At 38.6% G+C, this 23,449-nt stretch overlaps 1 protein-coding gene across 4 annotated transcripts in view; it reads left to right on the top strand.

Annotated features, from left to right (window-relative positions):
- TRPC1 (transient receptor potential cation channel subfamily C member 1) overlaps nucleotides 1-23,449 on the top strand; it is a 77,316-nt gene continuing 53,867 nt past the window's right edge. The window contains exons 1-2 of one of the 4 annotated variants that reach the window (XM_075546801.1): nucleotides 1-651; nucleotides 13,891-14,045. In XM_075546801.1, coding sequence (XP_075402916.1) covers nucleotides 477-651; nucleotides 13,891-14,045 — 330 coding nt within the window. In that variant the 5' untranslated portion in view covers nucleotides 1-476. The remainder of the gene's footprint in view (nucleotides 652-13,890; nucleotides 14,046-23,449) is intronic. The other 3 variants (XM_075546800.1, XM_075546802.1, XM_075546803.1) reach the window with 3 other exon arrangements.

Genomic DNA, 23,449 nt, shown 5'->3' with positions numbered 1-23,449 from the left:
CGCGAACACCTCCTCCGGGCGCAGCTCGACCGGCGCTCGCGCGGCGTCCGAGCCCAGCGTGCGCAGAAGCGCCCCTCGGAGCTGCTCTGCCTATCCTTCGTCCTCCTCTGGGCCGGGCCGCCCCTCGCGCGGCCCCTGCGACTCCTGGCACGGCCCCGCGCTCGCCTGTCGCCCTGGCGCGCGCCTCTCTGTCGTCCCCTGACGGACGCGGACCGGCTCGGCCCGGGCGCCGGCGTCTGGGAAGGGGCCGCTGGCCCCGGGGTCGCGCATGCGCCGCCACCAGCCTCGGGCTGTCAGTGGAGGGCGAATGCTGGCTCCAGGGGGAGACGACCCCCTTCGGGGCCAACGGGCCGCGCTCCGAGGCGGCTGTGGGAACGACTCATCCCTTTTCCAGCCGGGGGGCGGGGTTAGAGTCGGGGTCTGGGCCGGGGGGTGCCCCTCCCCCGTCTCCTGGCCTGCCCCCGTCATGGGCCGCGATGATGGCGGCCCTGTACCCGAGCGTGGACCTCTCGGGCGCCTCCTCCTCCTCCCTGCCTTCCTCCCCATCCTCCTCTTCGTCTCCGAACGAGGTGATGGCGCTGAAGGATGTGCGGGAGGTGAAGGAGGAGAACACCCTGAATGAGAAGCTTTTCTTGCTGGCGTGCGACAAGGGTGAGAGCCCCTTTCCCCGCTTGCCTTAGGGACGCCCCTGTCCCCCACACCCTTCCTCCTCTCCCCTCCCTTTACTTACTGGCAGCTGTCGTTTCCCAAGCGCCGAGCCCGCGCCTGCGGGCCGGCGCCTCAGCTCCCCCACCCCCTCCAGTGTCCTCTGATGTCTGGGTAGCATCCTAGGGATGAGGACACTTGCCCCACCCCTGCCACTGATCCCGCCACGGAAGCAACCTGAGAACCAACAGGGTATGTCCCCTTTCACTGAGAACTTCCAGTCCCCAGATCCCACGACTTTGCCGTGAGGGTCTCATGTTTATGGGCTCTCACGTGGTTTTGTGTAGCCTTTCCATTTTTCGCTTTTGTTATTTCGCTCAGCTGCCTAGTGCCATAACCAATAGATGTACAGTGACTGTTGACTGGAATTAGGCATGTATCTTCTTATTGCCATCGAATATGTGGGGCCATAGCGACCCCATAGGACAGGCTGGAACTGCCCCTGTGAGTTTCCAAGACTAGCTCTCTACGTTTTATTGCCCTGAGTCTTCTGTGGAATGTGAAGAGTGCTTAGTATTTTCAGGGCAAAAATACGTGGATTGCTTTTAGTACGTTTTCTTTTACTTTCATCCTTTTTTTAAAATCTAGAAATTGATGGCTTTTGTGGCCGTGCTAAAGTTTTCACTTAAGCTTGCTTTCTAGTGATATATACATATATATATATAATACAAATAATGGGAAAAGATTGCCCCAAGACTTATTTCCTACATGTAAAGTTATATTTTCCCCCCTGTGTGGCTTGCGGTAGCATGACCATGCTTACTTAAAACTTTGTTTAGAATAATACAAATTTCAAAAACATAAACCCAGGGCAATTTACAACTCAGAAGGAATAACTACAGGATATTTTTGGTTATGTCTGTGCCTGTGTGTTGAATAAATGGCAATCCCCTTAACTTTATTGCTTTTAAAATAGGATTTTGTTTCACAACTTTTTGAAAGCAAGCTAAAATGTAACGAAGTCCACTTATGTCTGTCCTTGTGAAGGTTCACTTCTGTGCTCTTTTGTAATGTAGTGCTGAACAATATTATAAAATAAGCACTTTATTCATTTTTTATTGTGAATTAGATGAGGGTTTATAAACCAGATCATCATTTTTGCATTCAACAATTTAAACAGCTTATCTAACTTCCCAATGTCTTGCTGTTTTCCTTCCTGCCCTTTTGACCTTACTTCCCTCTTTTAGTATATTATGTGCCCCTTCACCCAAGTTAACACCTTTTTAGCCTCTAGCCCATTGTTTTCCCTTTCTACCCTTCCGCTCCCATCCTTGGTAATCATTGAAGTTTATTTCTTTGAGTATGAAAACATTTTCTTGATTTTTTTTTGTAACCGGTCTCATACTATATTTGTCCTTTTGTGTTTGATTAACTTCTCTCAGCATAAAGTACTCCAAATCCATCTTTGTCAGGAGGTGTTTCACAGTTTGATTAAACAAACAGTTCTTAAACGTGTAACATTCTACTGTGTGTATTCATTCTTCCACAAGGGCATTAGGTTGTTTCTGTATTCTTGATATTGTGAATAGGTTGTGGTTACTTTAAAACAATTAGGAAGTATGTCAAGAAGGGGGGTTGGAGGGGGAAAGGGGAGGGAGGGGAAAAAAAAAAAGAGGACCTGATGCAAAGGGCTTAAGTGGAGAGCAAATGCTTTGAGAATGATTGGGGCAGGGAATGTATGGATGTGCTTTATACAATTGATGTATGTATAAGTATGGATTGTGATAAGAGTTGTATGAGTCCCTAATAAAATGTAAAAAAATAAAAGAGGAGAAAAAAATGATTAGGGCAAAGACTGTACAGATGTGCTTTATACAATTGATGTATGTATATGTATGAACTGTGATAAGAGTTGTATGAGCCCCTAATAAATTGTTAAAAAAAAAAAAAGAAAATACCATTGTTGAGGCCAGGTAAACTTAGGCCTCCAAGTGATATCTTTGGCAATGAACTCTTTAGAGAGGTCTTTTGCAGTATACTTGCCCAATGCAACATGTCATTTAATTTCTTGTCTGTTGCTGCTATGAACTTTAATTTTGTTTCCAAATAAAATTAAATCCTTGACAAAAAAAAAAAAGGATTGATGAGCCCTGTCAAACGGAGGGCATAGGTGTATCAGAACAGGACATGGTAGGAGTAGGTACTTGTACAGTGTGTGTGTATGTAGGAATATTGCATCATATCTCACAAAGTTTAAATATAACTTGTCAGTATTCTTTGTCACTTTCCCATTGTATCACATCATTAAGGTTCCCTTTGGAGGATGAGGTAGACTATGCATAGTTTTGTTTTCCCTTTATAAATTAAAAGTAAAACCTTTAAAAATATGTGAGATCAAAATAGATCTATGTTTCAGTATATTGAAACAAATTCTTGGGTGAGATTTAGAAAAACAGCACATTTCTTATATATAGTTATGGTGTACACTTTAAAAATGTGAGTTATAGAAGACTTTATATTTTTGTTTATTTTGTATATTTTGATTATTGTTAGATCTTGTTTAGAATTTCCCAAACCACATCTTCAAGTGGAATGTTTTCTAAAGTTCCGCTATTGTGTTGGAACGCTCATCAAACCAAACAGCAATTATATGCTGAAACAGAAGCTGGGGTAGAGTGTGAGTGTTTTCAAAGATAATTTCAGTGAACCCTTGCTGTACCATATGAGCCACATCTATTCATGACTCCATTGTACAGATGTGAAAAAAGGGCTTAGCAAAAATTGATTGGATGGCAGTGAGTTTGGTTTTGGAAGGTTAGGAAGTAGTAAAACAGATCTCTTTTGACTCTGCATTCAGCTACTACTGTTTTATTTATCTGGTTGTCATAGAGTAGATGAAAATCACTTTAAAAAGACAACGTTAGAGTTACTCATTTGAAATAAAGCTGCTTTCTTTGATTGTCTTATAAACCTTGATTTCTGGGCATTAAATTTACCCAGTGAGCATTGCTGTCACTTGAGCAGCACCAGAGTTTATAAATCCACTCTAGAACAGCTGCGGTTTTCATCCTTTTCTTATTTATTTATTTTTCTCATCCTTTTCATTTAATAACTTTCTCTGCATGTGTAAACAAAATAAAAGTATGACGTACCACATGTAGGGAGAGGATTCCTGAAAGGGGAGAAATGGTTATGTGTAAGTGAATGATGGTCCTTTGAAAAGTGTGTGTAGATTTAGAAGTTTAAAAAAAACAAGAAAAAATTATAGTTTATAGTAATTGGCTTTTTAATGTAACCAGATTCAGTAGTACTGAGAGTACCTGGGTGGCACAAACAATTGAAAACTCTGCTACTAATCGAAAACTCACCAAGCCTCGCACTGCGATTGAGTCCATTCCCACTCATTTCCATCCTATAGGACAAGGGAGAAAGTGCCCCGTTGGGTTTTCAAGACTGTAACTCTTTATGGAAGTAGAAAGCCTCATCTTTCTCTCTGGTTGGTGGTTTTGAAATGTGCAGTGCTTAACCATTATGCAAACAGGTATTTTAAATCCACTGAGAAGCATCTTGAGAGAAATGCTTGGTGATCTACTTGCACAAGATAAAATCCATAGGGAAAACCTTAGGGAGCTAAGGTCTATTATGAAAAACATGGGCTAACCATGAAACGGAATACCGGCAGAGAAACTGTTTTATTTGCTTGTTTCTATTGTTAGGCAAGTGTTTATATAATGACTACTTAGCAGTGGTTACTCTGATCTTTAAAATGGGTCAGGGTCCAAAGGCATCACTGGATACTTTCCTGACGTGGGCTTTAGTTTGAAAAGTGACTCAAAAGTTCCTATACTGGTGACACGCAGTTGAGCTGGGACCTCAAGTAAAATCCTCAGAAATTATACCCATGTTTTTAGACATAGGACTTTTCAGCAGTGTAGAACTGACTAAAAATGTGTACTTTTATGAAATCTTAAGTAAGTCTTTAACACTCACATCTTTCCTCTCATTGAGAGTGTAGTGCTGAGCCGTTTTTATTTATTGGCGCCTACTAGCTGGAGAAAGGGTTAGTAAGTTGACGTAGGGAGCATCTAAGTAACTTAAGTGTGATGTCTTCAGAGAGTACAAACGGTTAGTACAGTTGGTTGCTCACTGAAAGGTTGGTAGTGTGAGTCCACTCTTCAGAAGAATGACCTGCCTCTGCCAATCTCCAGGCACTGGTCCTTCCTGATGACACGTCCATAATTTTGCCATCTTTCTAAGGAGCGATTACAACCTTGGAAACCTTACAGGGCAGCCTCTTAGGTCAGTATGGGTTGAAATGGACTTGACAGCACCAGTGCTTTATTTGCTGTAGCTTTAAAGTAAATGCTCAGTAGGTGGGATCTTTGATTATGCTTGTGGCGATAAACACCCTGCACCCATTCATTTGCTGAAGACCAGTAATCAGTTTGTTGTGGAAAAGTCTCTGCCAACTCTCCATGGAGAGAGCATTTTCAAGGACTTGGATTTTCAATTACTGAGTCTTGATGCCCCTTTTGGAAATTCAGTGTGGGCCAAGGGAGGACAGAATTTCACCTGTATTACTGGAGGCCTGGTCCCAGAGTCACATGCCACCTTTGTAGTATTCTCTGCTGTATTCTGAGGAAGGATGCTTTAAATTTCCCAGTAAACTTTGCTTACCTGTGGGCCAAGGGCATATTTAAGAAGTACATTTCTAGGAGAAAGAGACGTAAGGTGCTATTATTGAACCTAACTAAATTCAATTAGATCTCTTTTTAGCTACTTGAGCTGAGATTTTGAAGTACATGGCGTTAAAGAGATTGGCACTAGGAGGACAAAAAAAAGCAAAGCTCTGTTCTGGAGACATTTTATGTTGACACTGGCATATGAATTGAAAGAAGTCTTTGTTGGAAGGGAAAAAAACTTGGCCGAAGTGAGAGGTAGGAGGGTATTAAAAAAAAATTGCCATTTCCTAAATTGCCATTAGGCATAGTGGTTAAGTACTTTACACAGGAAAGATTTCCAGCTCAGGAAGTTTCGGAATCTATTAGGTTAAGATATGTTGCCATTGGGTTTCAACAAAACATGAATTGAATCCCTGAAAATGATGCTTAGACTGGATGACAAAGGGGAGGTCAGGAGTGGCTGGTAAGACTTGATGTTGAATTGGTGTACTTACTTCTTATGGAATTGTTTGAAAACAGTTTGAAAACCATCTAACCTCAAAAGTTAACATAGGTTACATTTCCTTCTACATGTTATATTTCAAAAGACAAAAGACAGCAACTTCATTATAAAATAAGCAGTCATTTTGAATTGTAATTCTTGCTCTTCACCTAGCTTCTTATAATCTATTTTAACGTTTCTAATTCCTCTTTACATATGCATTCATTCTATTAACACTGTTTTGGCATCTTAAACTCAGTCTGTTGTTTTAAATGGTTTGCGAATATAAATTCTTGTCGAATGCCTAGCAGCCACTCTTGGTTCCCTTCCAGCTCTGTGTAGCTTTTCATTTGTGTGAGTAGTTCCATTGTGACAAGGTGGAACTTTATATTATCTTTAGGGAGAAAAGTTATTTGTGTGGTTTTGGTTTCTAAGTTTTATTGTAGAACCCATATGAGATCAATTAACCCACATGCAACTTTAATTAAAGTAACCTTTATTAGCCAGCAGTCAAGGAGCAGCTAGAGCCTAATTCTCCCTCTACCCTTAGTGCTTTAAGACGGGAGTTTTGTCTTTTTTTAAAGATCATGTTATTGGGGCTTTTTACAGCTCTTAAAACAATTACATCAAGCATATTTGTACATATGTTGCCATCATTATTTTCTATTTGAGCCCTTAGTATAACACCTCTTTTTTTCCCTTCCCCCTTTGTGACTCCTTGATAAATTATAGGTTATTTTTATTTTCATACTTTACACAGACTGCTGTTTTGCTCCCTCCCTCCCCCCCCGCCCCAGTTTCTGTTATTCGTCTCACTGAGTTTGTGTGTGGTTATGCATCAATCATTGCGGTCAGTTCCCCCTTCCTCCCCTCCTCTCCAACATTCTCCCTACCCTTCTGGTATTGCTACTCCCATTTCTGTGCCTGAGTGGTTTATATAACCTGGATTCTGTATGTCATGAGCTCTTATCTGTACCTGTGTACGTACTCCGGTCTAGCCCACAGGGAAAGGCAGGACTGGGGTCATGATAATGGAGAGTGAGGAAGCCTCAAGGAACCAGAGGAGTATTGTGTGTTTCATTGGTGCTTTACTGCGCCCTGGTTGGCTTATCCCTTCATTGTGACCCTTCTGTGAAGGAATGTCCCATTGTCTACAGATGGGTTTTGGGTCTCTGCTCTGACCCTCCACATTCTCAACAATATGTATATGTTTGTTTGTTTGTTTGTTTTGGGTCTTCTGATACCTGTTACCTGATCATATTGACACCTCATAATTGCACAGCTTGGTGTGCTTCTTCCATGTGAGCTTGTTGCTTCTCTGCTAGATGGCCAATTGTTTAACTTCAAGCTTGTAACACCCTTGGTGCTATATCTTTTGATAGCCAGGTACCATCAGCTTTCTTTACCACATTTACTGTGCACCCATTTTGTCTTCAATGATTGCGCTGGGAGATTGAGTATCACAGAATGACAGGTTGTTAGAACAAAGTGTTCTTGCATTGAGGGAGGGCTTGAGCAGAGGTCTGAAGTCTGTCCACTACCTCAATGTATTGCCATATAAATATATGTACATAGACTAATATCTCATTTTTATGAACTAATATATTTACATATATACACTCCTATGTTTATACCTCTATCCATAGCTTTGCTTCCTAGATCTTTCCTGTTTTCCTTTTAACTTCCTCCTTTTCCACCATCATGCTTGCCCTTCTTCTGTCTCTTAATAATTCCTCTCAGCTAGATTGCTGTTGCTCCAACACCAGGATCACTATGTCCTCCTTGTTGATTTTAATTCTCTAGTAGTTCTCCTGTCTGTGACATTGTTTGCTCATTGCTTCCTTCCCCCATCTTCTCCCTCCCGTCCCCCCTCTCACCAAGTCCCTCCAGAACCGTCGGTCCATTGCTTTCACCTCAAGCTTGCTTCCCATGCCTATCTTATATAGGTAGGCAAACCAACAATAACAGAGACAAAAAGAAAACAAAAGGTTGACTATAAAGCAAAAAAAAAAAAAAAATAGCAAAAACCCTCAAAAAGCATACTTAATTCCAGGTCTGTCTGCTGACCTTTATGACTATCTGCCCCCTGGTCCTGGGGGATTCCAGGAACTTCCCCTCCTAGCCGGAAGTCTATTTTGGAGGCTCCTCAGGGGCTTTGTGGCTTTGCTTTGTTCCCATTGCTGATCTGTTGTGTTCCCTTCTTGGTTTGCTCTGCTGTGTGGGGTTCAGACGGGGCTAACTCTACACTGTGTGTCCTCAGAATTGCCCTTGTCAGGCAGAAGGCCGGAGTTAGCAAGGCAGGTAGGCCAGACCCCCTTCTTCCCACCCCCTCCTCCCCTTCGGTGGCCTTCAAGTCCAGGTGCAGAAGACTATTACAGATAACTTTGAATGCCATTGCTTAGCTCCAGATCTGTAGACAACAAAGTTGCCGTGGAAAATTCCCCAGCTACTCCTTGCCCCCAGACCCGGGCTATAAAACTCTCTACCTCTCGCCTGGACAGTGTCACTTCGCTGGGCCCCAACTGGGGACCCATGAACCTCACCCAGGAGCTCAGGATGCGCCCGTCCCTTTCTCTGGTCTCCCTTCCCTCTTGGGAGCTCTGAAATAAACCCTTGAAACTTTTTTCTACCTTTGCTTGCTTGCTTTCTGTCGCCGAATCAACCTTACAGCCCCCTGTAGCAGTGTGCTCCAGTGAGGGAACATCATGTCTTGAGCTGTTAGAGGCCCTATAGCCCTCTCTGTGTCTTAGCAGTTCTGGTCAGGGACATTGTCTGTGTGGCTTGGTGTGCTGATGTGGGGTCTAGGCCCTTACTCTTTTTCTTCTATACTTTCCTCAGTGGACTCATGTTGTAATTGTCCTTTTGTGATTGGCTAACTTCACTGAGTATAATTTCCCATGAGATGATGTGCTTCATGCGATCGTCAGTGTTTTTTAGTGATGCATAGTACTCCATTGTGTGTATGTGCCAGAAGATTCTAATCTACTCTGTCAATGGAAATTTAGATTGTTTCCAGTACTTTGCAATTGTGAATTTTGCCATAATAAAGATTGAAGCATTGATGACTCATCATAGTCTATTTCTTACCTCTTCTGGGTACCTGCCCAGTAGAGGGATAGCTGGGTTGTAAGGCAGCTCAATTTCCGTTTGCTTGAAATATGGCCAGATTCCTTTCCACAGAGGCTGTATGTATATACATGATCACCAGAAGTGCAGGAGAGTTCCTATCTCGTCGTATCCAAAGAAGGGAGTTTTTATACTATGGAATAAACAAAGCACAAGGGCAGGTGGCCTCGTGCGGTATATAAAAATAGCATCTTGCTTGTAAACCTGTTTTAGAAAACAGGTTTACAAGCAACATTAGCAATTTCAAAAGTAAATGCAATTGGTCAGCAGTTACAGAAGTTTTCAAAGGAATTACAGTAGTTACTACACTTAGTAGTGTGGTAGTGGCCACACTTGGGTCAGTACAAAATGGCTACATTCAGACCAATTCATACAGTATAGTGTTGTTAAAATGGCTACATCTAAGTTTACTACATTATGGTTACATTGGGGTTAATTGTGGTGGGTTACTACATTCTGGTTTGTTTTTTCCTTTGTAGCTCTGTGACTACATTGTCAACTAAAGGGAAATAAGCTTTGAAACTGTAAAATGGAGTATTTGATACTTTACAAAGTACTGCCTTTATTTTAACTGTTTAATTGTGGGTTAAATGAAAGTCAACAAAGCAAATTGTTTTTTCATGCACCCACATTTTGTTGTATGCAATTGGTTGATTGCAGACCCCAGGGTGTAGTAGCATCACTTATCCTACTTCCTCCTTGTGCTTTGTTTCCATAGCTCCCTTCCTAACCCTTCTGAACTTTGTCCCTGAGTGAATGCTGCCCTTTTGATCTCAAATGGTTGGTTGGTCTCTGGAGTGAACACCTCCTTATTGTTACTGTTCTTGTCCTGGGAGACCTGTCTATTATTTGTGGTAAGTTCAGTTCCAGGCCTGAAGGACTATAGACTCAAGGGTCCAAACAGTCTGTTTGTAAGTAAGCTCAGTCTGTTTTTAATGATTTTGAGTTTTATTCTACATTTTCCTCCTATTCTCTTGAGTACCTTCTCATGTGATCCCCGTCAGAGCAATTAATACTGGTAGCTGGAAACAGTTGCTTTATAAACAGCAACCTAGATTTTTTTAAAGCAGTGATTATTTTTTCCTTTTGTTATGCCTGAAGTTTTAAAGTTTGAAAGAATGATATTTTTACCATTCTTTAAACCTGTCAAGCAATATGACTGAGTATATAATATGAAAAACATTCCACTTTAAATCACCTAGAAATGCTAGTTAAAATGTAACAAACATTATATAGATAAACAGATGAGCTTTCAAGAAAGTATGTGAAATACCCAGAGTCCAAAGTGGAGAAGAGGCTAAAACACAAAAACATAGTATAAGCTGACCCTTTAGCTGCCCCGTAAGTGGGGGTGGTGGGGGGTGGTGAGGTGCTGATCAGGGCATTAAAGGGTTTGGGGTTTTGATGTCTTTGTATAAATGGATTACAAAGTCTTGAGGTTGTGTACATTGAAGAGTTGGAACCAAGACCCAAGCATTAAACCAGGATTCTTAAAAGGATTATACATTCAGCAAAGGGTAGAGGAGCAAAAAGAACTGCTTATCTTAGTGTGAGAAAAAATATGCTGGGAATTTGCAGCCATGATCCTACCCCTTGTGGTCTTGGGATTCAAATTACTACAACCTGCTTGGTCTGAAGGCACTCCGGTGGGGTAGTAACCTATGTGTTGGGCTGTGAATGAAGGTCAGCACTTTGGAACCATCAGGCACTGTATAGATAGAAAAACTGTGCTTTTTATCGCCTAAATAGTTACAGTCTCAGAAAGTCACGGGCAATTCTGCCCTGCCCTGTACGTGGCTATGCGTTAGCATCAGTCAATGGCAGCAGCGAGACTTGGTCTGAAGCAGAAGCCATGGTGGCACAATGATAAGCACCCAGCTGCTAACCAGAAGATCAGCACTTTGAATCACCAGCTGCCATGCGGGAGAAAGATGTGGGGGCCTGCTACTGTAGAGATTCACAGCCTAGGAAACTATGAGTCAGAGTCAAGTTGAGGGCAGTGGGCTTTTGGTTCACTTGATTTGAAGGAGTCCCAGTGGTTCCAACTCAGCAACCACTCTGTTTCTTTAGAGACAGTTCTGCTCCGCCCTGTGGTTTCCTCATGACTTAGTAATGACTCCTAGGCAACTGGCTTGGTTTGGACTTGGCCAGAAAATATTTTAACTGTGAAATTAGTCTGAGAAGGGCACTCGTGCTAGCAAAACCTTTAAGGCAGCTGGCAGAAGCAAACAAAGTCATCTTGGTGGGACAAGCTTTGAAACCGAGGCTGCCAAGATTCTCACAGCTATGCCCACTGAAGATGAGTAGCAAACCTCCGTTCAAAAGATCAGGAAACACTCTCATTATCAAGAGTCACAAAGCAAAACAATAGTATTAAAGTCTCTGAGAAGCACCCCCAACCAACCAACAACCCCTTTCATCAAGTTGATTCAGAATTTACCTGGGGTTTCCGAGGCTGAGAATATCTATGGGAGCAGACAGCCTCCTCTTTCTCCTACTGAGAAATATCGATGATTACATTATCATTAAAGACCTTATAGCAACAAAACCCTCACTGCCATCCAGTGGATGCCTACTCATAGTGACCCTGTAGAAGAGGGTCAGACTGCCCATGTGAGTTTCCAAGACTGTAACTGTGTATGGGAGTGGAAGGCTCTTCTAGGTAGGATTGCAGCCCAATGTATAACCACCATACCACTAAAACACCTTATATTAAATTTAAATTATGAATAATTATTTATTTTATTGTTAAATTATAAATAAACATATACTAATAAATGTATTTAAATAAAATCTGTTTTAATGACTCAAAAATAAAAAATAAGGAAATGAAAATGTGAAACAAAAAGAAACCTGGTATATTTTAATATTTATTAAAATATTATCATTAAAAATTATCATTGAAAATGTATAAGGAAATGAGTGGCTTAATTAGCAAAGATAGCTAAAGAAGGAATAAATGGCTGAAATAACTGAAGAAATTAGGCAGAACACGGAAAAAGCATTAAAGAAAAACAAAGCTTGAGAGAGACAGATGGTGGAATGAGAAGGCACTCTCCAATGGAACCAAAAGGAGGATTGTAGGGAGAATAATTAGGCAACGGGTAAAAATACTGGAAAATTAGCAAAAGGCAGATATGATAAAGCCTAATCATTTCTAAACAAGATAAAGAAAAATCTTCACAGGCATATCATGAAACCAAAGAAAATTAGAGAATTTTTATGATAGCATTCTCTCACTAGGACAGTGAAATGAATTCACTTGAAATCAGGTATTAAAGGTCCCCCTCGGCCCCTCGCCCCATAACAGTGATTGACATTGATGTACATGTCTAGTCATGATTGACTGAGCCTGTAACTAAGAGTATTGCTTTGTCAAGTGTTTGATAGGAATTAGATACACGGTTTTTATAATGGATCATCACTCACTCGCTCACTGATAATGAGTCAGTTCTGACTAAATCAATCCCAGAGATCATCAGAGTGGAGCTGCCCTTGTGGGTTTTTCCAAGACTGTCAATCTTGATGGAATAGAAAGCCTGCTCCTGTTGACCAGCTGCTGGTTTTGAACTGCTGAAATTGTAGTTAGCAAGGCCAATGCACAGTCCATTACATTATTAGGGCTCCCTTGTTCCAGTGTCTTTAAGTTAGTAGTGCTGTGTAGGAAATTGTTCTTTTGTGACTAGAAGCAAAGGTTTTCTTTTGGAGGCAAAGACATCCAGGAAACTCCCATGTGACTTTGTTTATAGTGAATGGGGACTTCACCAGCTATTCGTTTAAAATAATAGCAAATTTTATTTGAAATTTTAACAAATAAAGCTAATTACCCATCTTTTTAGTTCAATTTTTCTCTGTCTTCTGGTTTCTGTTCTGATTGTTTCATTTATAGACTTTTAAGTAACGTGAGTATACTCAGCCTTGCAAATTACTTCAAATGGTTTGCTTTCTTTCTCCTTTTAATTAGCATATTTTGTGATTCCCACCCCCCCCCCCCCTTGTATTTCTCCACCAGGTAGACTCCAGACACGTATTGGAGGCCTTAGAGAAAATGATTGCTTCCATAGCTGTTCTCATTTCCTCACTGCTTTAATGAGAGCTAGAACAGTGGTTCTCAACCTTCCTAATGCCGCGGCCCTTTAATACAGTTCCTTATGTTGTAGTGGCTTCCCAACCATAAAATTAATTTTGTTGCTACTTCATAGCTAATTTTGCTACTGTTATGAATCGGGAAATGCCTGTAAAAAGGTCATTTGACCCCCAAAGGAGTCGAGGTTGAAAACTGCTGGGCTAGAAAAAAATCTTCATGTTCCTGACAAGCCAAGAGCTTGCTTTGAAATAGTCTGACTTTGGCTCTCCTAGCATTCATTCTGGTTCTGCTTTAGAATTTATGAGCCAGGTGTGCTGGCGATTTAATGTGTGTATGTGATTCCTGGGAGAGTGGAGAGGAGATGATATCCTTCTGTCTTAATACATATAGCCCAAACCATATACATACTTTTACTTTTCCAATGTGTTTTCCCCATAAAATCATTCTATAACATCCTCCATGTATTATTAGGTCTCACTTTTAACCACTATGATATGTGAGCAAATGTGTATATGTTTCTGAGATGTAAAAATTAATTTCTTGAATGCTTTTTTAAAGTGTCCAGTATGTACCTTAGGATCCTTTATTAAAAATACTTAAAATGTCTTCTAAAGTTTTCTCTCCTTATAATCATCTAGGTATGAATTTCAAATGAAATGTCTTTGATTTCAAACTGTTCTGTTCATTTTCTTTCTACTTGCTTTTTAGGTTTTCAGAATATAAGTTTTCAGCAGGGACAAATTCAGGGTTTTTTGCTCATTTTCCATATACAAAAATAAGCTTAGTTTTTAATATTTTAAATCAACGTAGTTCTTTACAGTAATTAATATGTCATGGATATTAAATTATGTTTGTATATTGTTATTTAGGTGACTATTATATGGTTAAAAAGATTTTGGAGGAAAACTGTTCAGGTGACTTGAACATAAATTGCGTAGATGTGCTCGGGAGAAATGCTGTTACCATAACTATAGAAAACGAAAACTTGGATATTCTTCAGCTTCTTTTGGACTACGGTTGTCAGGTACAAGGCTAGATATTGTGTCCATCAGCTTCTAAGTATTGTTAAATGTGCCATGATTTCTTTTTATGCTGCTTTCTCTCTTTGTTTAAAACTTTCCCTCTTCCTTTCACCTTCTATTTAGTTCTGAGTCACTTTAGTAGTTTTATAAACAAACAGTAGACGCTTATTAATCTTTTTTTCTCTCACCCCTCCCATCCTTTATCTGTTTTGCAATTTCTGATAGAGGTGAATTATTAAAATGATTTGGCTTATATCGCCTATATTATTAGTATTTATAGTTTATACCTGCAGGTAGTACCAGTTTTCTTTCCAGTGTCCAGGGAGCAGATTTTTCGTCATCTCAGTGTTATTTGCTGGCATGAGATGAAGATATTCCTGACTTAGAAATCAATTTTCAGTTAGAAAATCCTGATAAATTTTATTACATTTTTGTTCTGAAAATTAATATATGCTTCTAATAAAGGTGAGTACGTTCTTTTAAACTGGAAAAGATAATCCTTTCTATTTTCAATTAAGCTAGAAAAACACTTGAGTACTGAAAGAGTTAAGAGAATCAAGAGATCCTGAAGTAAATGTGTTCATATTGTTTTCCTTTTCTTTTGGTCTCCTTGTGAGGATACCTAGCAAACTCACTCTGGCCCTTCCTGCCACCACCCTTCCCTGCACTCAGCAGCTATAGATATATAGTGGCAATGGTTTTTATTAGTAGTAGATGAGTTCTATGTAAGCTTATATATATGTATTATAGCACATGTTAGTGTATATATACTTAATCTTTAAAAACAATCTTTTTAAAATTTTTATTGTTTACCTTCCTCAGCTATCCAGAACTAGAACCAGAAAACAAATAAAAAGTAACTTTGGGCAGACGGATTAGCTGTCACAAAGTCTTCAACATAAGTTTATTTACTTAACAGTATTTCTGGAGCCTTCCTTTGAGGTTATTTTTTTTCTCATTTTGGCCAACTTAATTACTTAATTTCTCAACACATAGCACATTTAATTACCCAATTCCCAGCAAATAATATACAACAAACTCAATTAATTAATATCCTAATATAGTCCATTAGAGAATCAATGGAAGGACTACGATATCATTGACACGTTAATACCGTGATCTTTAGCATTAATCATTAATTGGAGGGAGATATACTTGTGTGTGTGTATGTGTGTGTAAAGCAACAATAGCAATCATCTAGAGTCAGTAAGGAAAAGTTAAATTATATTCAGTACTTATTATTATGAATGAAAGGAAAACTATATAGTACAAAAGATTTCCACCAAAATAGTTAAACTTTTAAAGTTTTTAAAGTTAGACACTTAAAGGGCATAAGCTTCAGTTACTTAGAAAATTAGAAACTCAGCCCCTTGATTCTGGATAAATAAGGTATTTTTACTTATTGACCTGTGCATATGTAATAATAACTGTAATATATGTAGTCTTTCTTATACATGATCATATTTAAACATCATCACTGGTATAAAACAAGATAAACTATGTTAAACCTCTTGAGCCTGTATATTGTTTTGAGGTTTAACATAGTTTATCTTGTTTTATACCAGTAGTATTCAACTGAGCATTTGGATACTCAGTGGATTGCTTGGCATTGTCTGCTAAAGAAGGTGTAAGTGGGCCTCTAGAGTATAAATGTTGCTGTTAAACATCTTACAGTACATAGGATGGCTCTCACAACAAAGAATTGTTGTTAGATGCCATCAAGTCATCTCCAACCCATTGTGACCCTATACACAACAGAATGAAACATTACATGGTCTTGCCCCATCCTTTGTTCCTATGCGTGAGCCCATTGACACAGCCGCGGTGTTAGTATATTTTGTTGAGGGCTGTTCTCTATTTTGCTGCCCTTCCACTTGACCAAACATTATGTCCTTTTCCAGGGACTGGTCTCTCCTGACAACATGGCCAAAGTATGTATGACCAAATCTTGTCATCTGTGCCTCTAAGAAGCACTCTGGCCTTCTTCCAGTACAAATTGGTTTGTCCTTTTAGGAGCACGGGGTACTTTCAGCATTCTTCTTTAGCACAATTCAAATGCATCGATTTTTTAAAAATCAGTTTTCTTTATTCTATATCCAACTTTCACATGCATATGATGTAATAGAGAATGCCATAGGTTGGGTCAGAAACCCTGTAGTCTTCACGGTAAGTAACATTCTCACTCTTCAATACTTAAAGAGGTCTTGTGCAGCAGATTTACCTAATGCAATATGTCATTTGATCTCTTGATGCTGCTTCCATGAGCATTGATTATAGATCCAACAGGACAACATATTTGACAACTTCAACTTTTTCTCAGTTGATCATGATGGTCCAATTGTGAGGATTTTGGTCTTCCTTACATTGAGTTGTAATCCATAATGAAAGTTATAATTCTTGATCTTCATCAGCAAGTGTTTCATGCTCTCCTCACTCTCAGCAAACAAGGTTGTGTTATCTGCATATCACAGGTTAATAAGACTTCCTCCAGTCCTGATACTGCATTCTTCTTCTTCTCTGATTAATTGCTCAGCATACAGATTGAACAAATATGGTGAGAGGATACCACTCTGACACACACCTTTCCTGATTTTAAACCAAGCAGTATTCCCTTGTTCTGTTCGCACAACTGCCTCTTCATCCATGTTCAAGTTCTTCAGGAGCACAATCAAGTGTTCTGGAATTCCGATTCTTCTCAAGGTTAAACACAGTACATTATGGTCCACACAGTTCAATGAAAGCCTTTGCATGGTCACTGACACACAAGTAGACATCTTTCTGGTTCTCTGCTTTGAGCCAAGATCCATCTGACACAGCAATGATGATCCTTGTTCCACGTCCTCTTCTGAATCTGGCCTGAACTTCTGGCAGCTCCCTGTCAATGTACTGCTGCAACCGTTGTTGGTTGATTCTAAGCAAAATTTTACTTGAGTGCGATGTTAATGATATAGTTCTTTAATTTGAGCATTCTGTTGGGTCACCTTTCTTTGGAATGGGCACAAAAACGGATCTTTTTCAGTCAGTTGGCAGAGTCTCTTTCTTCCAAATTTCCTGGAATAGACAAGTGATTGCTTCCAGTGCTTGTTTAGCTTGCTAATATAATTATCCACCCTGAAGTATGAATAAACACACTAAGAAACCTCACTTTATACTTAAATTATTGTGGTTCACAATAAATGTTTTGGAAACGTAGAAAAAGGCAAGGTCAGTATGGATTGTAGCTATCCAGAAAGGGTTCATGAAAGAGCTTAAGCTTAGCTTTGAGATATTAATAATTAACACTTAGATAGTACTACTTTGCCAGGAGCTTTAAGTTGTTGTTATTGTTAGTTGCTGTTGAGTTGACTCTGACTCATGGAAACTTTGTATGTGAAGGAACAAAACATTGTATTGGTCCTTAGGATTGTTCATTTGTGTCCATTGCATGACTTTCGTGTGATCCCATCTCATTGAAGGCTTCCTTTGTTTTCACAAACTTGCATATCTGCCCTTAAAGAGTCCTCACAGCAGTTCAGTGCAGAAGATATTATACTATTGTTATCTCTGTTTTAGAGAAAGAAGCCACCAAGGTATAGAAAGGTTAAATAACTTATTCAAACTCATTCCAATAATAGTAAACCTAGAATTTGTACTGAGATTCTGGCTCAGGAGTCCAAGCTCTTCTCTACTACCCTACTCTATTTTCTAAAATGTTCAGAGGAGAGAACAGAGCATGTGGAGAGTGATGTAAACAAAAGTATGTACAAGGTATATTCTTGGGATGGTAAAGCTACATAGTTTTTAACAACAGAATATCTGGTTTGGAAAGTAGTGGAAACATCAGGAAAAATAATGAATGTCAGTCCAAGGGTTTGGGGTTTTTCTATATGATAGGGTCACAGTGGTTTAGAGAAACAAACCAGTGACACTTATCTATGTACAAGGAAGAACTTTTATCAAGATGCAACTGTACATTAAGAAGCTGTCCCAGCTCAGTTCTATTCTGGTCCATAGGTCCAATGCTAGCTGGGTCCTCCTCAGACTTACTTGGCTGCAGGCTGATGATGCTGAAAAGGTGACCCAAAGGCTGGTGAGTCCAGAATCAAGGTGAATTCAAGGTCAGTGGAAACACAGAAGACCATTGACAGCTATGAGGCTGCCCCTGATAACAGAGTCCCAGTGAAATCCCAGCAAGGAGGAAAGCAACGTGGCAGAGAGGAAATTGTTTCTGTCTAATCTTGCTCTGATACAAAAGGCCACACTACCAAGGAACTGTCAAGCTACCCTTGATTGACAGGTTGAACTCTGTCCCAAGCCAAGAGAATCTAGTTGACATAATATCTACTATTGTCACTGTGAGTGCAATCAACGCATTAGCAATGCTTTTCGTTTGTTTGTTTTATATTATAGGTAGCCAGGGTATCATGAAATGATTCCTGTAAGCAATGTTACTGGTAATCTTTCAGGAAGATGCATGTAGTGACTTTGTAGATAAGCATTTTTTTATAGTAAGACAAAGGAGGCTATGGTTTGAACTGGATTAGTAGTAATAAGTGAAAAGAATGTAGCAGGTAAGATGTTTCTCATCTGAGATAAGAAGGAATAATTAACAGAACCTAGTGATTATTTAAGGAGCCCGGATGGTATAGTGGGTTAAACTTTCGGTTGCTAGCCACAAGGTTAGCAGTTCCAATCCCCCAGCTACTCTATGGGAGAACGATATGGCTTTCTACTCCTGTGAACATGTACAGCCTTGGAAGCCCACAGAGAGTTCTACCCTGCCCTAGAGGGTCACTGTGAGTTGGAATCCATTCCATGGTAGTGAGTTTGGTTTGTTTTGATTGTGAGTGATTATTTAGAGGGAAGGAAATTGTGGGGAATTCCAAGATCATTTGGAAATTTTAAACATAGAAGAACAGGAGCAGAATTAAAGAAAAGTTGGAGTTCAGAAGAAAAGTCAAGCTTAGGGCAGAGGAATGTGAATTCTGGTTTTAGCCATGTTTATTTGGGAGACATCACGAAATCTTCCACAGGCAAAGATGAAGATTCTAAAGTCAGCAGAGCGCAATGTGGAGATGACCAGTGCTGTGAGCAGGGCGGAAGTTACACAGATTCTATTTTAATGAGCAGCTACATTGTATTGCATATTAAAGCGTTACAGGTAGCTAGGCTAGTGGTACAGTGTGAGAACTGAAGAAACAAGATTAGTGTATTGTAGTGAGGTTAAGGAGAACGAGGAGGTAGAAAAGGCCATTGGATTTTGAAAGTATGGCACCAGTAAAATTAGAAAAATAGATTGATTTGAGAAATTAAGTACTATGAAAGGAAGAAAATTTGAGAGACAGAAAAACAGAATCAAGTCAAGTTTGCTGTTTTAGGAGGTGGGATCTGGGCTTCGTATTTCTTCAGTTGAAAGATCAACGTTCCAAAGAAGGCTTGTGGTGTGAAATAGAATCCCCAGATGGAGAATTTAGCTATATAAAGCTATTAAGTCACGTCTCCCTCTGAGCTTAGAGGAAAGAGTATGGGAACACATGTGTTTTTAAAAATAATTTCAAATGTTTTTGCCCCCTCTAAAACTGGTAGGGATATTTTCATATATACTGTATAGGCATTTAAAAAATAATTTCAAATGTTTTTTTTCCCCTCTAGAACTGCCCTTGATTTACGAAATGACCTAACAATTTGTACAGAATAAGTCCATGGTAAATTCTAACTTACATGACTTTAAAATATATAAATACTTTTTATAACTGAAGCTTATCCTTTTAAGCATTGAGATAATATGGCTTTTATTATTTACCTAAATAGTATAATCTGAATATAATTTAAGTGGAATATAATTCTTTTACTTTGCTTCATAATGGTTGGAAACTGTTTCCATGTTTGTCTTTGCATTCAGTGGTTTTGGACTGCTGCATTGTTAGTGATTTGTTATACTGGTGTTTTATCTTTCCATTAGTCAACTTTTAGTAGTTTTTTACTTCTCCCACTTTGTTGGTTTTAATCTTTTTGTGTGTGTGTGTGAACTTCTGAAGGTACTGAGGGAAACCAGATATCCTAATTCATAGACAGCTTTAATTCTGTGTGCTTTGCCTTGCTTCTTCTGGGAAATAATGTCCGTGAAATAAATGAATTTGTGTCAGTTCAGTGTACTTGGCTTACATAGTTGCTACTATGTAAGGTGTCCTGGCTATGTGCAGATGGTTGGCATTGCCTGATACTTGATTTTGAGAGATGTGGTGTTACTATAGTTAGCTTCCCAGGTTAAATTGCAAAACAGTGAGTGCCCAGTAGCAACCAACAGGACAATGTTCCTTTTCTTTGTTCATCTGCTCGCTTCAACTACCAAATTACTGCAAGACTGAGGAAAAATGCTTGCAGAATTTTAATAATTGTAGATCTTTAAATTATAGGTTAGAGCCCAGTGAACCCCAAAAGGTTTTTTTGACCCCAAACATTTTAATAGAAGCAAACAATAAGCCTAACTTGCCATTTAGATGAGAAATTTTTCCTATGGGAAAACTTAGGCTCTTCCTTGATTTCATAAATCGAGGGCAGTTGAATGAGTCTTCCAATTCCTTTGAGGTATTTTGCCCTATTTCTAGACATTGAAGTAAAGTCTACCATTTTTGTTCTATTTATGACATCTAAAGTGAATGAAAGCCTTATTCTTTTCAGCTACAAAGAATATTAAAACTCTGAAAATCATTTCCTTCTGAAAGAGAACATTGATTTGAATAGTTAAGGATAACAGGAAGAATATATACCGATTGATAATAATCGGAGTATTTTCTTAGAGTACATAATTATTTATCCCCACATTTCTTAAAATTTTTGACATAATTGTTGCTCTGTATCTCAAGTTTCACATTTCTTCGGCTTCAAGGTTGTTCAAGGTTGACAATGAACTATAGGTTGGGAATAGAACTAGAACCATATAGTTCATCTTCCTTCCTGTCTCTAGGAGCATTGGAAATATAAATCTTTGTAGGTTTTCCTTTATGAAATTACCAATAATGGGGTCAAATTGGTACAATTTAGGCCCATCCTGTGTGCTTGTAAAGATTTGCACAGAAGGTCCTGCCTACCTTTATATAGTTTTCATTATTCCCTGGCGCATGATTACATATATGGTCAGTTTTGTTAGACTGACCCTAAAGCTTTACCAATAGAAATTCCTTGCAATTTTTCTTTTTGGTAGATTTAAAATGTGAGGACTTTTAGTCCATAGTTTAGGAGTGAAGATCTGGAAATTTAAAAAATCAATTTTTAAATATATGAATCATCATTGTTCCATTTAATAACCCCTATCAAACATTGATTCTTAACCAGCTCTCACATTGAAACCAGGACCTTGTAGCTCATAGAAGTACAGCTAAGGCAAGCAAATGTACTATTTGTATAGTCTATTTTTTAAAAGTTTCAGCATTACCATATGTAATAAGTCAAATTAAAAACAGTTTTAGTTATGGATTATTAGAAATAGATAGTTTAGCTCTTTATTTTCCATTTTCATTTTTAACCTTTTTTTTTTTAAAGTCTGCAGATGCACTTTTGGTGGCAATCGACTCTGAAGTAGTGGGAGCTGTTGATATACTACTTAATCACCGACCAAAACGATCATCAAGACCAACTATAGTAGTTAGTACTCTTAAGTATCTATTATTTCAAAATTTAAAGCCAAAATCGATAACTTGCCCCACTTTTTTTCTGCCCTCAAATTTATTTTGTTGTAAAGAACAAAAAAATTGTTCGCTTTGTAACATATTTCTTTAAAGCAAGCAAACATTTGGAAGAATGATTAATCTTCCTTCTGGGAATCTTTTAAGCTAGTGATATTTCTACAGTTTTGTCAGTGTCGACCAGAAGTCTGTAGTTTATGTTGAAAATATAGATTAGTTTCCCATTGGATTTGAGAATTAAATGGAAACAATCAAGCTATGGCTGTAGGTGAATATTTAACTGATTGAGAATTGAAGAGCTTTCTAATCATAAAAGCAGTGACTTAAATAAAACAATGGCAAAGATAAGTCTCTTTGATTATAGAACTTATATATCTGGAATTCAGATATCACGCTGTGCAGCACTGATGGTATAGTGGTGAGCCTAGCTGCTTTCCAAATATCGTGCAAAATTTAAAGTAGATGGATAACTGGGAAGAGATATTTATAGCATATCTCACAAATGAATAATTTTAAGAATATACAAATGAATGAAAAATACCAGAATGCCCAGGCAATTTTTTGGTGAAACACCAAAATCATAATAGAAAAGGACATTAAAAAAACACTTCAGAAAAGAAAGTGTAAAATATTAAGCCTTCCTATTAAATCTAATAAGATACTAGTTTTTGCTTATCTCATTAGTAGAGATTAAAAAAGAATTATTATTATTATAGATAGCGAGGTTGTACAGTCCCATATAACACTGGTAGTTTTGGAAGTAAGTTGTCAAAATTGGCTAAGAATATAGCTCCTTGTAATGAACCAGAATATATAGAATCCTATTCCATTTCTGTTACATATCATGTATTTCCTTTTATCAAACGATGTCTTTCCAGTTGTAGCCTTTTGACCCATTTAATTTTGTGGGAGGAAGAGTTGGGTGGGTTATTGTTAGCCACTGACTGGCATTAGTTCATCACCACTACTGAGAGGAGTCTTAGTGGTACAACTGATAAAGTACTCAGGTGCTAAACGAAATCTCAGTGTTTCAAACCCATCTGGGGCACTGTGTGAGAAAGATATGGTTGTCTGCTTTTGTGAAGAAAATGTCATTACTAATTGTATCTTACAGGGAATCTTCTGTGAGTTGGAATTGACTCAATGGCAGTGGGTCTTGGTCCTTTGTTTCTTAACCACTGAGTGAAGAAATAAATAACAAATAAAGGCTATCCAGTCTTTGCTTGAATATTTAAAATGACAGGGAGATCACATTTTGTACAGCTCTGTGTTTTTCTAGACAGGCAAGATAAAACATTTTAATATACTTTTTTTAACCACTTCAGTGAATTCTTTTTGTATTTTTGGCTTAGCAGAATTGTCTTTTGGGTAATTAGCTTGTTTGGGAGTACATAGATTATGAGTTATGAAATTTTGAACTTTAATTAAATGAATCTATAATAAAAATGTTTCATAGAATTAAATGCATCTTATGGGGAAATTTAGGGCCACTTTTCTTTCAAGGAATTAATATACTCTTCTTTATAACCTATAATGCAATAAAAAGAAAAAAAGGGGGGAAACCCTCTAATTACTAAAACTTAAAAATAAACTGATTGGGAGCCCTAATAAATAAACAGTCCAATATATTTTAAAAACTAATGAGCGGGAAAAACTAGTCAGTACCTGGGAAAATATTCAAACCTACCAGTAATCAAAGAAAATCCAGCTAAAATTTAATGATCATAAGTTTCCATCATCAA

Source organism: Tenrec ecaudatus, chromosome 4 (genome assembly GCF_050624435.1).
Source record: "Tenrec ecaudatus isolate mTenEca1 chromosome 4, mTenEca1.hap1, whole genome shotgun sequence".
NCBI lineage: Eukaryota > Metazoa > Chordata > Mammalia > Afrosoricida > Tenrecidae > Tenrec > Tenrec ecaudatus.
This window is presented reverse-complemented; position numbering and strand designations above follow the sequence as displayed.